The sequence below is a fragment of the Medicago truncatula genome, chromosome 8 (genome assembly GCF_003473485.1).
Source record: "Medicago truncatula cultivar Jemalong A17 chromosome 8, MtrunA17r5.0-ANR, whole genome shotgun sequence".
NCBI classification, from domain to species: Eukaryota; Viridiplantae; Streptophyta; class Magnoliopsida; order Fabales; family Fabaceae; genus Medicago; species Medicago truncatula.
Window position 1 is genome coordinate 5,443,845 of NC_053049.1, and position 14,307 is coordinate 5,458,151.

The window sequence follows — 14,307 nt, forward strand, 5'->3', positions numbered from 1 at the left end:
TTGGAGGCATAGGCACAATTGGTCGAACACTGTGATCAAATCTTGTTCGTTCTCTGTTTGCCTTTTTCATAGCTATTTTGTTTAAAACCAAGGTTGTTATAAAACATTCTTAATTGCTGCAGAATTGTGTTGGTCAGAGTTCAGGCACCGTGAAATTTTCGGAGGTGATCCATGACAGAATGTTATGAAGAAAATAAATGAAACAAAGACTCCATGGAATTTTTTTTTTTCTTATGTAATTTGGTACAAGTTTTTTCCGTGAAATATAAGTCTATACTTCAAGATCACCACCGACATTGAATTTGGTTTTACCAAGGTGAAGTTGCAGATTAACACAACAAACCATTTGGTATCAAACATATGTGTATAGGAGTTAAGTTACAAAAGATAGTGTCCGGAATAAAGAGAATGGTTTATTTTTTTTTTTTTTTTTATTTATAAATAGTTAATTTATTAGATTAATATTTACTCGTTTGTCTATATTAAAATGCATAACTTCCAACTCATTTTCACTTTGCTCAAACAATTGAAGTTACTCATCCCTTTTTCCTTGACAATTAATCAAATCATGCCAAATAGTCAACTACAACCATGAAAGACTAACAAATTTCGCTACTTCTAACACCTCATCAAAACTTCTAACAAACTTAAAGTGTAAAATGATGACACACAATGCTTCTTGAAATTAGCTATTAGGTAAACCCAAAACAAAGTAAAATTGAAGACTCAAAGTACTGACTTAAAATGTTGTAACAAGGCTTATTGTTGTTATTTTTCAATCCAAAAACCAAAAGAAACTTATGTTGTTATTTTCAATCCACACTTTCATACATTCAGATCATTGGTGGTGATGCATGACATTGCGGTTGTTCAATCAAATAGTTCACATTCACGCGTTCTGAACATTTCCGACAACTCATTGTTGACTTTGCTGTTGTTCATCAAGTCATCGATGTTCCGAATGCGTGATCACGTGGACATAATATTCGTGGTCAACTGTTAACTTCATTCCTCCCATAAAAAGAGGCCTGCCTGCCCCTAACAAATAAAAAGTCAAAAAGTGAAAAACCAATAAAATATCTCGTTTTTTTTTACATATGAATCTATCTAACTAACTCTGTACTAATTCTTCTTTTGTTCACACAATACATAGTATTGCAAATGCATGATTCCATTTTCTCATTTTCATTCATTCTTCTCTTCTTCATATTCATATCTTCCATAATAATACCTCTCTTTCTTTCCTCTCTCCGTAATAAAACACCACCCACAATCCCAAAACCCGTTTCGACCCGTAACCCCGTTACCCACGCCCCGGCCATTCTCTCACCGGCTGATTCTCATCTAAACCGACCTGACGATAATGACTCAACTCCAACTCTCTTTTCCAAACCAGCGTCCCATGATGACCCGAACCAGTTCTTGGAGTCGGGTCAGTGTGTGATGAATGATGATATGGTGGAGAGGGATCATTTTGTTTCGGATACCCGTCCCGAATTAGGTGCCTTGGACCTGTTTACGCCTTGTAGTAGTTTTATGCAGAAGAAGATGAAACCGCAGTATGATAATATTGTGAAATGCAATGAATCCAAAAAGTTGACAATCTCACAGGTTCCTCTCTTTGTGCGTGTAATAGTTATTTATTTATTACAGCATGGACTATGGATCAAAATTCACTTGCACTCAAAAGAGATGCTGGCATCAAATTTATTTAAACATGAGCAACATAATAAAAGATAAATACTTATACACTTTTATATTTCAAAATGCAGGTTGTACAGTTTGCAAATAGTTTGGTTGATGCTAGGAGTGAGCTACAACACAAGTATGTCCTAAAACCAGCAAATTCAGATAGCTTTTCTTGTTGTGCCCTTTATACTCTTGAAAAATGTTATCAGATAATATTGCATTATTTTTGCTTAGTCATCAAGGGTTATATATGCATACTCACATCTTTCCATTTAACGAAACTTGAATTTCATACTACTCTTCTCAAGTTTAGTATGTTTTATGATGTCGCGTGTTATTCTGATTCTCTCCGTGCCCTCTTATTGTAACAGGGCTGAAGCAACACAACGCAAGTTTGTTATAGCGAAAGCTTTACTATGCAAGGCAGACATTTCTTCTTTTGACAGACTTCGACAACAGGTTGGTTTGAATATTTTTGATAGCAAGATGTCTCATCTTAAAGGAAACGTTGTGTTCATACCCTACATTGAGTGTTGGTTTTTTTTCTTCCACATTTCAGGTATACAAGCTTGAATTAGAGCGAAAACGATTAGAAGAGGATGCTTTTGTTTATAACTGGCTTCAGCAACAGCTTAAACTCTCACCAGCATATAACAGGGTAATTTACCACAAGCTCTACATATCATCAATGTGACATTTTCTGGCTTATGGGGCTTATTAGTTGTAATATTTTGCTCTTATCCTAACAATATTTTGTGTATGCTACTTCGTTTATGTTCCTTATCGATTTTGTATATTTTGTGTATCCTAACAATATTTTGTGTATGCAGGTTGTAACTGACATATTATTTTGTTATTATGTACTAATTACACATTCCTTTGTCTATAAAGATGCTTGAAATTGGAGTTTCCATGGAGAAGGAAAAATCCTGTAAGATGGGAGAGAGAAAAGATGAGGAATTTTCTGACATTTCTTTTGAAGAATTATTAACACAAGAAAAGAAGGATTCATTTTGGTAAGTTGCATTTCATTTCTTGTTCGCAAATGCTAGGGAGTATCTTTGTTAAGGAATCAAAAAAGTTTTTTTTTCTTTCTTCAAGTGTAACATTTAATGTTTCTAATGCATCAAATATTCCATTATTCAATTAGAAATACATTTTGATTCTTTAACTAGTGTCTTGGGGCTTTTTTGTATTCATTTATTTTATATGAAACAATGACACAAATACTAGACACAACACCGACACAGATACGTCAACACCGGTGATAATTTAAGAAAATTAACTAATTGAATCTTACAAATGCGTCGGTGTCGAACACCGACACATGTCGGACACAAGGGCATGCCTAATCTCAAAGGGGCCCATGCTTCATATTTGATTAATTTTATAATTTTTTAGGAACCATTTCTCTCTTTTGTTCCCACTTGAAGAGAGGGGGAGGGTTGGCTAACTGATTATCAATGACCATTTTCTGTATTTTCACAGGCAAAGAAATGGGAAATCAAGACAATGTTCAAGCTAATGACATTGCTAGTTTAGATAACTTAGAGTTAGTTTAGAATGTAAATCCAAATGGTTTTTCTGAATGGACGAGTTTCCATCATGCTTACCTGTACTAATTTTTTTTTGCAATCGATCTCGATTTAAGAGTGTGTACATCACTTAAGTACAAACTTGTTACTCGTCACAATCAAAGTTCATTGAGGTTTAAATTTATATTTTACTATGTATCTATTTATGAAATCCTTAACATATGTCATTAAAACACAAGTTAGCATGAATCTATCAACACTCTAGTTTTAAAATCTACATTAATCTCCCTATAAACAAGATGAACACCTCCTTTCTTGTTAACTTTTTTTGGAGAAAATTTTCCCTTAACATTTGGCGAGTATTCTTGAACATAACCAGCTGAAGACATCACACTTCCTTAATTATTAAATGCAAAAGGAAAGCTCCATCTAAAGTTAACAGAAAAGATTGAAGCAAGTTTTAAAACTACAGGGGTGTCAGCGTCGTATTTATAGATTTTAGTGGTGGTTAGTGTAATTTTCCCTTATTTTTATATTGTGCATCCAATGACAGGCGCTACCTGTGTTCATGAATTCATTGTTAAATACAAAGTAAAGAACTGGGTAACTTGCATGGATAGTTTTACTCTACCATTAATACTCACGGAAGCGGTGTCATTATGTTAAAAAACATTCAGAGGTCTCTTTCTAGACAGTCATTTAACAGTGCCAGATTTCAACCAGAGTTTTGTCAGCTAATGTCAAATATTTGAAATATGCAGATATCTCATCAGTTCCTAATGCCAAACATTCCTTGACGAGACTAATTGTTGATCTATCATTACTACGTTGCGACACAAATATGGAGATATCTCATCTTTACTTCAGAAACTACCACAAAAATATTAGAAAACAGTGCAACAAAATAACAGTAAATTGCTATCCTAACAATAAACAAAATGGGTTTTCAAGACTCAGGGGAAGAGAACTTCCCAAAGGTATTTGCTTCCAGTCCTCAAATTCCTACAGCCACTCAGGTTCCGTGTTCATGTCACAGATGATTGTCCACTTTATGATGCTTGTAATCAATCAATCAATCAATTTTCACAGAAGAGTAGATCTTGCGGACAAACCAGAAGCAAGCATAGAAGCCAATTGTTCCAGTCACAACAAAGAAGGCATATGAAACAATTATCATATACCCAAAGTAAAGGATGCCTGAGACCAGCTTTGTAATCTCCAACTTGGTAAAGAAGTAGAAAATTGAGTAGAGGAAAAGGTACACAGCTGATGATCCAGCAGTGAGGTATGCTCTCCACCACCAATTGTAGTCTTCACTGCACAACTGGAAGTAGCAAAGCACAACCGTAATCTCAGCACAGGTGATCAATAGGATAATGAACACTATGAAAAGGAAGCCAAAGATGTAGTAGAACTGGTTTAGCCATATTGATGTCAGGATAAAGAAGAGCTCGATAAACACTGCACCAAAGGGAAGAATGCCACCAATCAGAATTGAGAAGACAGGTGTCATGTACCATGCCTGCTCAGGTACCTGCCTAGGAATTTTATTAGTCTTCACAGGGTCTTCAATTGCTGGTTTCTTAAAACCTAAGTAACTGCCCACAAAGACCAAGGGTACCGATATACCGAACCATAAACACACTAGAGCAATCATTGTTCCAAAGGGAACTGCCCCAGAGGACTGCTCCCCCCAGATCAAAGCATTCAGCACAAAGAAGATACCAAAAAGAATGCCCGGAAACATAAACGCAGTTTTTAAGGTATTCCTCTTCCACTCTGTGCCCTTGAACATCTTGTACAAACGTGCCGAGGAGTAGCCAGCGAATAAACCCATAAAAACCCACAGTAGAACCATTGCAGTCATAAGACCTCCCCGATTAGATGGAGACAAGAACCCTAGCAAAGCAAATATCATTGTCACAAGTGTCATTCCAAAGATCTGAACACCAGTACCAACATAAACGCAAAGCAAATTTGAATTGATTGGTGGCCTGAAAACATCTCCATGAACAAGTTTCCACCCTGTTTCTTCTTGGGCCTCGTCTTGGGTGTCTAGCTGGTTATAATTGGCAATGTCTCTGTAAAGAGTTCTCATCATGATCATTGCCACCATTCCAGAAAGGAAAAGAACAATCATCAGAGAGTTAATGATGGAGAACCAGTGGATCTGATCATCATTCATTAGAAGATATGTGTCCCACCGTGATGCCCATTTGATCTCACTTTCCTGAAAAAGTACCGCCAATCTTAGCTCATAGTATCATATAATGGATGAGGTGAAATTTCATGAGTAGCCAAGTTTTAATCACCAATACCTTAAAGGAAACATCATATGTGAATACTATATCCTTGTTTGTATCAACTTCTTGTGGGACAGTACTACCTTGCATCAAATTCTTTGTATCTTTATTGCATGTTGTTACCTGTGGATTCTTGTCATTCCACTCCTTGTATTCATGGTTAATACTGTTCACAGTTATAGAACTTATGAGAGAAAATCAAGGCACATACCAGGCAGTCATTTGAAATCTACTAGAAAGCAATCAAACATACATTCTCTTTATTTCACAGAAATGATTTCAATGGATGTGATAAGCACAAATGCAAAAGAATGAGAAAGATGACGGGTCACAGGAGCAGCTAATGGCTGATTACTAAGATATCTATGACAAGTTCTTTTATCTTTTAAATAAAAGAAACATCATATTATCATAATGAAGGTAAGATCTATTAGAGGACTTCTCATATAATCTGTTTCATTTGCGTTATTCTGAATAACATCTTATTCCAGTTCCAGATATAAAACAGTGTATGAAAAAAATTCAATCATATGATGCTGAGTTAAGAATGCAACACCCACACAGATAAGTGGAGGGGAAAAGAACAAGACCTGTTTGGTGTGACCTCAAATCCAACAATACGAGCAGAACCAGTTTCAGGATCCTTGTGATACATGACTCTAAAACTCAAGTGGTTATTGATAAAATATTTCTCCTCCTTGCTCTGTATGAAATTGGAAATTCTAAGAATTAGGGGGACTAAAGCAATACTTAAATTCTATAATTGAAATAAATGCTGAGTTAGCGAGTTATACCCCTTGATAGTTTCCTTTGAACCCGACACGAAAACCGTGTTCATATGTAGTAGATTGGCTTCCATCCCTCCGTTGTCTAAGAACAGCAACTGGAAGGTTATCCAAAACCCTGCATGTTCAATTCAAAGCTTTAGGGCTCATGGGAATATAAATCAGAAACATATAGAGAAGCCAGAAACCGGCCAAAAAAATTCATAAAAGTAATTTAATGAACTCAAACTCATACTACATAACTAAGCACCAACTACAATATATTTATCACTTACATGTTCACTCGATATTCATCATCAATTTTTTCTTTAAAATTCTTTGCAGATTCAGCATCCAAAATTTTATGGCAAGCAACAGTACAGGACTGTTCCTTCCTCATATGAAACTAAGAAAGAAAAAAAAAATCAGTTAGGTTGACATCAAAATATAAGGCAAAAACTCTGAATTAAATGTTATCCAATTGATAAAGGATGAGGTAACAGATGCCCACCGTATATATTGAGTTTTCAATGCGATCACCTCGAAGAACCTCCCCCAAATTTTCTGCACTGTTCACAATTTTGGAGGGCTTGCAATACTTCAAGTAGTAGTAGTCATACGGAAGCTGAGTCTTGGTAGATGACAATTTGTTCACCTTGACATAGAGAGCATCACCCTGGTCCCACAAGTGAACTAATAAATCAACATCTCCAAGCACATGCAATAAAACTATAAACTAAACAAAAAACAAATTGAACTAAAATGTTCTCTATCTTAACCAAATCCCCCAAAATCAACAGTTACAAGTTCATAAAAAGGTACAAACGCTGCTATGTTTTCTTTTCTTCTTTTTTCTTCCTCAAAATGAAATGGTCTAACACAGTTTCACTACTCATCACACGTGGTTTGCCAGAATCACTGCTTTTGCAAGATCATGGTGGCTCGCTGTTATTCTGGCAAACTCACTGTGCTGCCCAACATGCACTAAGATTTAAATAGCAATTGAAGTGCTTGATACTGAAAATGAAGAGCTCCTAAGCATCCTTCTACTAAACTAAACTAAACATTCCAAATTAAAACCACACGAGAACAACCTTGAGTTTGGTTAAATGTTGCATTGTATCATAATTGAATTTGTCTTCTATCAAACATGATTTCATGACAAAAACGTGTGCTTTTGAATTAGGCCAAACTTGATTGAGCCACCTCAGTCACAATTTGAGTAAGAGTGATAATTTTGAGTTAGGTTAAACAACTTAGACTAACAATAAGCTCTGAAGCACCGACACATCTGATCAGGTCGTGTGTCCACGTGTCAGGGTCACAACACCAACACGTGTGATTACATTCCATTAAAAATAACTTACAATTTACACCAACGATAATCTTTGAAGTACCAACACTTATAATCGGGTCCCGTGTCCACAAACACATGTGATTACATTCGATTAACATACGATTTAAACTAACGATAAGCTCTGAAGCACGAAATCTTCTTTATCGGAGGCGTGTCCAGTGTGTGACATGTATAGTGTAGTGTTAATGATGGATTGATTCTAAGACGATAAGCTTTGAGAGTAACAAAAAAAGCATCCAAACACAAATGACTTGAATTAAAATAAAATAAATTACACAAAATCTATCATATTCAATTCAAACCAAACACAAATCAAATAATCCGAATCAACAACACATATTCAAGCTCTTAAATAAATACAAAATCCAGTATCAACCAAAAAAGAAAGAGCATGATTCGACGTAGATCAAAGCTAAAACCCTAGATCCAAGGAAATACGAACATAGCGAGGAAAATGGAAGATGAAAGAAGAAATGGAGAACGTACGGTTTGGAAATCGCGAGGAGCAACGCCAGGAAGGTAGAAGGAATGGACGGAGGAGAAAAGGAAGAGGATAGTGAGGAAGTAGACGGTGGTGGTGGTTGAACGGACAGAGATGGCGGTGCAACCCATCATCTTCTCCTTCATCTAAGGTGTGTGAGATAGAAAGAAAGAGGAAAGAATGAAAAAGAGATGCGAAGTGGAATTTATATGTAGGAACAAAATCAATTATGTTGCTTGTAATGGTAATCTAACTCACCACACCGGATAGAGACACTCTAATAACTATTAATCAATTTTAAATTCTTCATTATTCATTGCTTATTAAATTCATTCATCATTAATTTTATTAAATTTTCTGTCAAAAAATATAAATTTTGCTTCCTATGTTGTTTTCTTTTAAGTTTTAATCTAAGTGTTTAATGTTTTAATTTCCTTTGTAAAAAAAAATCTGTTTAATTTTAAAACATGTAGGTAAAAAATATATTAAATTGTAAATAAATGACACATCATTAGAAATGTTGATTTTATCCTTCAAAAAAAATAATATTGATTTTACTTTAACTACAATAAAGATCACAATTAAGTTGTGATTGGTGTGCTAAATTTCCTTATGAATATAAATATAAATTATTATATTAATAAAACTCCTCATCCTTTGTTTTCTCAAAAAAAAAAAAACACTTCTCTTCCTTCGTATAAGGATTATGCTTCCATTAGTAATTCACAATAATTTAATAAATTAGTGACTTAGTTTTTTTTTTTACTCCAAAGAAGTTAAAGACATTTCATTTATAATAATAGATGGACGAGATACAATATGAAATATAATGTAAAATATTGGGATGGGTGTAAGAGATAGATGCTCGAGATTGGAGAGTGGGCATTATCATTAGTTGATCGCTAACTTAACAAAAATAACTTCATAATTCTTGTACAAATGTAATAAGGATGGATCTACGATTTCATATTATACATCCATATTCAGAATAATTAGAATGTCTTATGTCGCAGTGCATTAGTTAGTGTTGAATCATGAGAGGAAGTCTAGGAGATCAAATCACCCATATTAGACAATAAATTTTACAAGTGAGTTGGACACTACACTTTAAACTAAAACCTTAATGTATTAGATATATGGTCTTCTCATTTTAAAGTTATCAATCTTTACTTTTCTAAACAATGCGAGACTTCTAAATCATGCTTACTACACGACAGTTAGCATGAGTATGGGTGTATGTGTTCGATCCTACGACACCCATTCCCTCTCTTGTTTTATTTGTATGGGTTATATCTCACTACTATTAAAAAAAAGAGAAACACTAACAACATTCTTTTTAAATCATTCTTTGGTACTCACCTTTTAATTAGATGTTACTCATATGAAACTTACCACTTTATGTTAAAGAAAGTGATGGAATGATAGTGCTCTTAACACTTCTATTCGCAAGAAAAAATCTACACTCATCATCTTTGTTCTCTACTTAATGGAAGAAATAAAGGGTCAACGTGGAGGAAGAAAATGAAGCAACCATGGCCAAATTTCTTCCTGGTCTAAACTATGACATAAGTGATGTGGTGGAGTTGCATCATTACATGGAGATAGAAGAATTGGTGCATGAATCCATCAAGGCAATCAAGGCAGAACAACAACTCAAAAGGAAGAGTCATGCAAAGAAGAGAACTACCGCTCTCAACTCTCAAAATTGGAAGGACAAACAAACAAAAGAAAGGAGGGTTCTTCATCTTTCAAGACGACAATTGAAACAAAAGGTAAAACTATCATTCATCCAAATGATACCGACAAAAATGTTTAAGTGTTTTAAGTGTCAAGACCAAGGACATATTGCATCTAAATATCTAATTAAGAGAACTATGCTTGTTGAGGAAAATGAAATGGAGGAACGAGGATGAAATTGAAGTAGAATAAGTACCGTAATGGAAAATTTCTCACGGTGATAAGGATACGGGAAAGCATATAAAAAACAGGATACAATTCAAAGAAAAAACATTCTCTCATACAAGGTGTTTAGTGAAAGTTTGTCACTTTATTTTCAAAACTGTTTAGATCCTCCATTGTAAGAAACACAATTTTTGTTTTTCCGTTCATATTGAAAACTACCTTGAAACAAGCAGAATGAAACTGCTAGTAGCATTGTTATTCATAAAACATGTCTTACCAACAACACAAACCAAAATAAAAGTTCATGATAAAAAAGATGGCATTGTTCATTAATCAATTTTTAATAAAGTACTGGAAGATAATTTTTTTAGCATGATTCCCACTTCTTCTCTTTTATTCTTTTTCTTGTAAAGCTTCATATTTTTCACAAGAGTTGCATATTAAACTAACAAGAGCACAACTTCTATCATATCATGAACTTTCACATTAAAAAATAGAGTTGCATATTAAACTAACAACAACACAACTTCCCCTATCATATCATGAACTCTGATTAGCAACATATTCACAAGCAATTGACCACAACTTGGCCAACAAAGCTAAATCGACAACATTCTATGAAATCTAAATCATGTTTAATATAGTCCTCTAGTGATACTATTAAGGAATTTCACGATGATAACTTTCATAAATAAGGTTTGTTAATGACGAGTGATGTGTGTCTTAATTATAATTGGTAAATTTATGAAAACTATACTCCTCCTTGGATCCAAATGAAAAAAAAATATCATTGCAAACAAATTTTTGAATGAATTAAGATGAATATAAAAAAAAAAAAAAAAAACAATTCTGCGGATTTTATATGGAAAAAAACTATACTAATTTTTTTATAAAAAATGTACTGCTTTGTGTCATATATATATATATATATATATATATATATATATATATATATATATATTGAAGGATGTGACATATATATATCTTGAGTTTTGATATACTATACCTCGAAATCTTGTACAAAATTTTACATACATGCCTTCTTTTATTTTATTTTTTGATTTATTTAAAAATTGATCAAAATAAATATGCATGAGAGATTTTTGAATTCCACAAAGAGGGTAAACTAAAGGGTGTTAAAATGGGTCATTTTAAACATAAGGGTCAAAATCATACAATTATGAAATTTGAGTGGCCAAAAATGTAATTATAATAATATATACAAACAGTGAGATATGCAGGTTGAACTCTATACAGTGTCGATATCATAATTTATAATCGGACTTCTCTCTCTCTCCGTCGACGGTGCAGTAAAGCAATCCATTCTAGCCGGAAAAAGTAAAACCTCGCCGGAAACGCAGTCGGAGTAGTTCCTCGTCGGAAGAAAAGACGCCACAAACAGTGAGAAACTTTCTTTCATTTTACTGATTTTTCTTCCCCACTCTTGTATCGCGCGTGAGGATTCGATCCCGATACGATTTGCTACCATAACAGCCGCCGCTCAGCTCCGCAAAATGGCGGCGAGCGGTGCCTAATGAAGATTACAGGGTTTTGAGGTTACAAATCAATAATCGATTTTGTTGTTTTCTCTTTTATTTGCATACCTAATTACTCATATGTGAATGTGTAAAACAATTTCTGCTTCCTGTTATAATTGCATTCTTTAACTTTTGCTGCATTCAAGTTATCACTGAATAAGGGATAAACAGCTTACAACGTGTAATAGCTTCTAGAATCCAGTTCTAATTTACAAAATTAAGATTTTTAAGTTGGTGTGAGTGGAAGGGGCTTGAGTTTGAGTCCTTTTAAACAAGGGGCCTAAGGTTCAATCCCCTGTGCTTCTGAATAGAGCAAATTCTGTAATTCTGTTGGAAGTAGTCCCCACTGTGCCCGACAGTATTTCAAGGGATTAATCTTCGTAGTTTTGCAGAATATAACCTGATTACCCAAAAAAAATATCATCCGGAAACTTGAGCTACACTAGAACTCAGTTGTTAGTTCTACCTGTCTCCAATTCTAGGATTTAGCTCCCTTTATTTAATTATTTTTCCTAATAACCGCTCTAAACGGAGTTTTGCCCTTATGCACCATACTCCTCTTATATCATAGAAAACTCTGTTGCTGATTAACTCTACCAATTGGCATGAGTTACGCATGAAGATGTAGCAAGATAATCAGCGTTCCACTATTTCCATTTGCATATAGTAACCAGGAATGTTGATTGAATGACTGCACACTTCTCATGGATTCTTGATCCAAAAGATATAAAACATAGCACTAAATTAAGCATGCGTGCAAAACCATTCATATATGAGAGAGAAGCTCAGATGTTTTGTCAGGGTTTAGCAGGATTGTATGTCTTGCGGTTGTTAGGGGGTTGAAGCTACTGTGACTGAATGGTGTGCTGTATTGTGGAGATGTTCTTATATGATGCACTCTCTTTTGCTATTGTACAAACTTGCTTTGTATTCTTGATTAAGACTTTAGTAAGAAGTGCATTATTCTTTGATGTTTATTCTTAGTTCATTACTTGGGAATTTCTTACAAGTTATGCTTGAATTAGATGGAACTTCACTGAAGTGACTTTAGTTTAGTTTGTTTTGTTGTGCTATTATTCTGGGAGGCAGGTCTGAATCTGTTGGCTTTAGTATTGATAATTGTTTCACATAATATCAAATGAATGTTAGTTCTCATGTGTGCTTCCTGATTCATGCTTCATAATAATTACCTTTCAGTATGTATATAAATATGGTTTAGCGTTTTTTCAGGAAGTTGTTAGGATTTATAATGAATGTCAACTACTGTTATTAGATCCATCAGCTGTCACTTTTCGGTGCAATACAATTTATTACTATATATTTTACAAAACTCAGTTCTCTATAAAATTTTATTTTTGATTTTGTGCTTGGAAAGCATAATAGCAATCTTTTTAAAAAATTGATATAGTCTGATAACTTATGGAAAGCATAAACATGATTTTGGTGTCTTTGTATTGCAAAAATTTGCTAGCATGTATGGTGCAAACATTTTAGAGAAAATACTGGTTTTAAATAAGTTTGAGAATCAAATCCGGTTTACATATAAACACCAGTTCAGTTCTAAACCAGTTCACAAAATCCAAAACTAATTTAAGGAGAAGACAAATGTTTACTTTGCGAAAACCGGATAATAAAATGGGTCTGTTAACCGAGCATGACCCAATCTCTAAGTGATTGCCTTTCAATTTTTTTTAAACTTCTCTTTATCCATTATTGTACACAGTACATACATGCAAATACAACTGTATTAACTTGATTTTTTGCTATTGCTGTTTTGACGTCAGGTTGTAGCCATGAGCATGAATGCGTTCAAGGCATTTAAGTCCTGTGTCCCAATTGCTTATAGCCCCAATCTTTATATAACTCTAGTGAGGGGTATTCCGGGGACCAGGAAGCAACATAGGCGCACTTTGGAAGCACTACGTCTCGGCAAATGCAACCGAACTGTCATGCGATGGAACACACCTACTGTTAGGGGAATGATCCAGCAGGTTTCAACATAGCTCTATCAAATCCATTTTGAAATGACATACCTCCCTGTATACTAACCACATCTGCAAACTTTGTATTTGATATAGGTTAAGAGGTTAGTTGTTGTTGAGACAGAGGAGATGTACAAGGCCCGCAAAGAAAAGGAGGAAGCCCACCGAGCTCTTCGTCCTCCATTGGTCATAAACCATCAACCTGCTTCTTCTGCTTAGGGTACCTTATAATGTTTGCTGATATGGTCTTCTCACTACTAAAATTTTCAAATGCCTAAGTTTGAGGCTGTGCCTCATATGGTTTATTTGCTTTGATGACCATGTTTTAGTTTTTAATCTATAATTTTGAAGTTGTTTCAACTGATGCAACACTAGTCAAATTTAGGTATCTGCTTGAAAACAGGCTATCAATGAGTCTGGAATAATAATTTATTCTATAATCTAGTTGGGTTTTGTTAGACACTATACCTTATTCTGTTTAGTAATTGCTCGTTACCTTTTCTTGCTAAGAGGAGTATAATGCACATCTTGATTCCGGAATAATGGAAGCAAAGAGGTGGTCTAGAAATAATGGAAGCAAAGTAATGTGTTAGAAGAATAGAGAGGCACACGAATCATAAAGTCACCACATATTTTTCCGGAATACCCAATAGTGCAAGTAACTAAGCAAAGTTCTTGCTTATAGTAATCCCTTAACTCTGCCGTTTGTCACTGTGGATGAAGGGTGCCCCGTTTCCAATGCGTCATAACATGCAT

At 34.5% G+C, this 14,307-nt stretch overlaps 3 protein-coding genes across 3 annotated transcripts; 2 read left to right on the forward strand and 1 right to left on the reverse strand.

Annotated features, from left to right (window-relative positions):
- Nucleotides 1–1,345: 1,345 nt before the first annotated feature.
- LOC25500445 (uncharacterized) lies at nt 1,346–3,432 on the forward strand. The gene is made up of 6 exons (XM_039828661.1): nt 1,346–1,611; nt 1,773–1,825; nt 2,061–2,148; nt 2,249–2,347; nt 2,581–2,705; nt 3,178–3,432. Exons 1-6 carry the CDS (start codon nt 1,444–1,446, stop codon nt 3,212–3,214), a joined length of 570 nt encoding a protein of 189 aa, XP_039684595.1. The 5' UTR covers nt 1,346–1,443; the 3' UTR covers nt 3,215–3,432.
- A 425-nt stretch (nt 3,433–3,857) lies between these two features.
- Nucleotides 3,858–8,346, reverse strand: LOC25500446 (transmembrane 9 superfamily member 7). The gene is made up of 7 exons (XM_013588866.3): nt 8,135–8,346; nt 6,803–6,967; nt 6,588–6,697; nt 6,322–6,430; nt 6,118–6,230; nt 5,543–5,693; nt 3,858–5,454 (listed from the first exon to the last, which is right to left on the reverse strand). Exons 1-7 carry the CDS (start codon nt 8,273–8,275, stop codon nt 4,297–4,299), a joined length of 1,947 nt encoding a protein of 648 aa, XP_013444320.1. The 5' UTR covers nt 8,276–8,346; the 3' UTR covers nt 3,858–4,296.
- Nucleotides 8,347–11,269: 2,923 nt separating this feature from the next.
- Nucleotides 11,270–14,018, forward strand: LOC25500447 (50S ribosomal protein L30). Its single transcript, XM_013588867.3, has 3 exons — nt 11,270–11,432; nt 13,354–13,560; nt 13,648–14,018. Exons 2-3 carry the CDS (start codon nt 13,363–13,365, stop codon nt 13,768–13,770), a joined length of 321 nt encoding a protein of 106 aa, XP_013444321.1. The 5' UTR covers nt 11,270–11,432; nt 13,354–13,362; the 3' UTR covers nt 13,771–14,018.
- The last annotated feature ends 289 nt before the right edge of the window (nt 14,019–14,307 follow it).

Bases quoted from the DNA above. Each gene is read 5' to 3' on its own strand.
- LOC25500445 (XM_039828661.1), top strand. From the start codon at position 1,444: ATGAATGATGATATGGTGGAGAGGGATCATTTTGTTTCGGATACCCGT. The intron at 1,612-1,772 runs GTTCCTCTCTTT...TTCAAAATGCAG, and splicing joins AAAAGTTGACAATCTCACAG to GTTGTACAGTTTGCAAATAG. The intron at 2,706-3,177 runs GTAAGTTGCATT...GTATTTTCACAG, and splicing joins GAAAAGAAGGATTCATTTTG to GCAAAGAAATGGGAAATCAA.
- LOC25500446 (XM_013588866.3), bottom strand. From the start codon at position 8,275: ATGAAGGAGAAGATGATGGGTTGCACCGCCATCTCTGTCCGTTCAACC. The intron at 6,698-6,802 runs GTGGGCATCTGT...TTTCTTTCTTAG, and splicing joins TTGAAAACTCAATATATACG to TTTCATATGAGGAAGGAACA. The intron at 6,431-6,587 runs GTAAGTGATAAA...TTGAACATGCAG, and splicing joins GATGAATATCGAGTGAACAT to GGTTTTGGATAACCTTCCAG.
- LOC25500447 (XM_013588867.3), top strand. From the start codon at position 13,363: ATGAGCATGAATGCGTTCAAGGCATTTAAGTCCTGTGTCCCAATTGCT. The intron at 13,561-13,647 runs GTTTCAACATAG...TATTTGATATAG, and splicing joins TTAGGGGAATGATCCAGCAG to GTTAAGAGGTTAGTTGTTGT.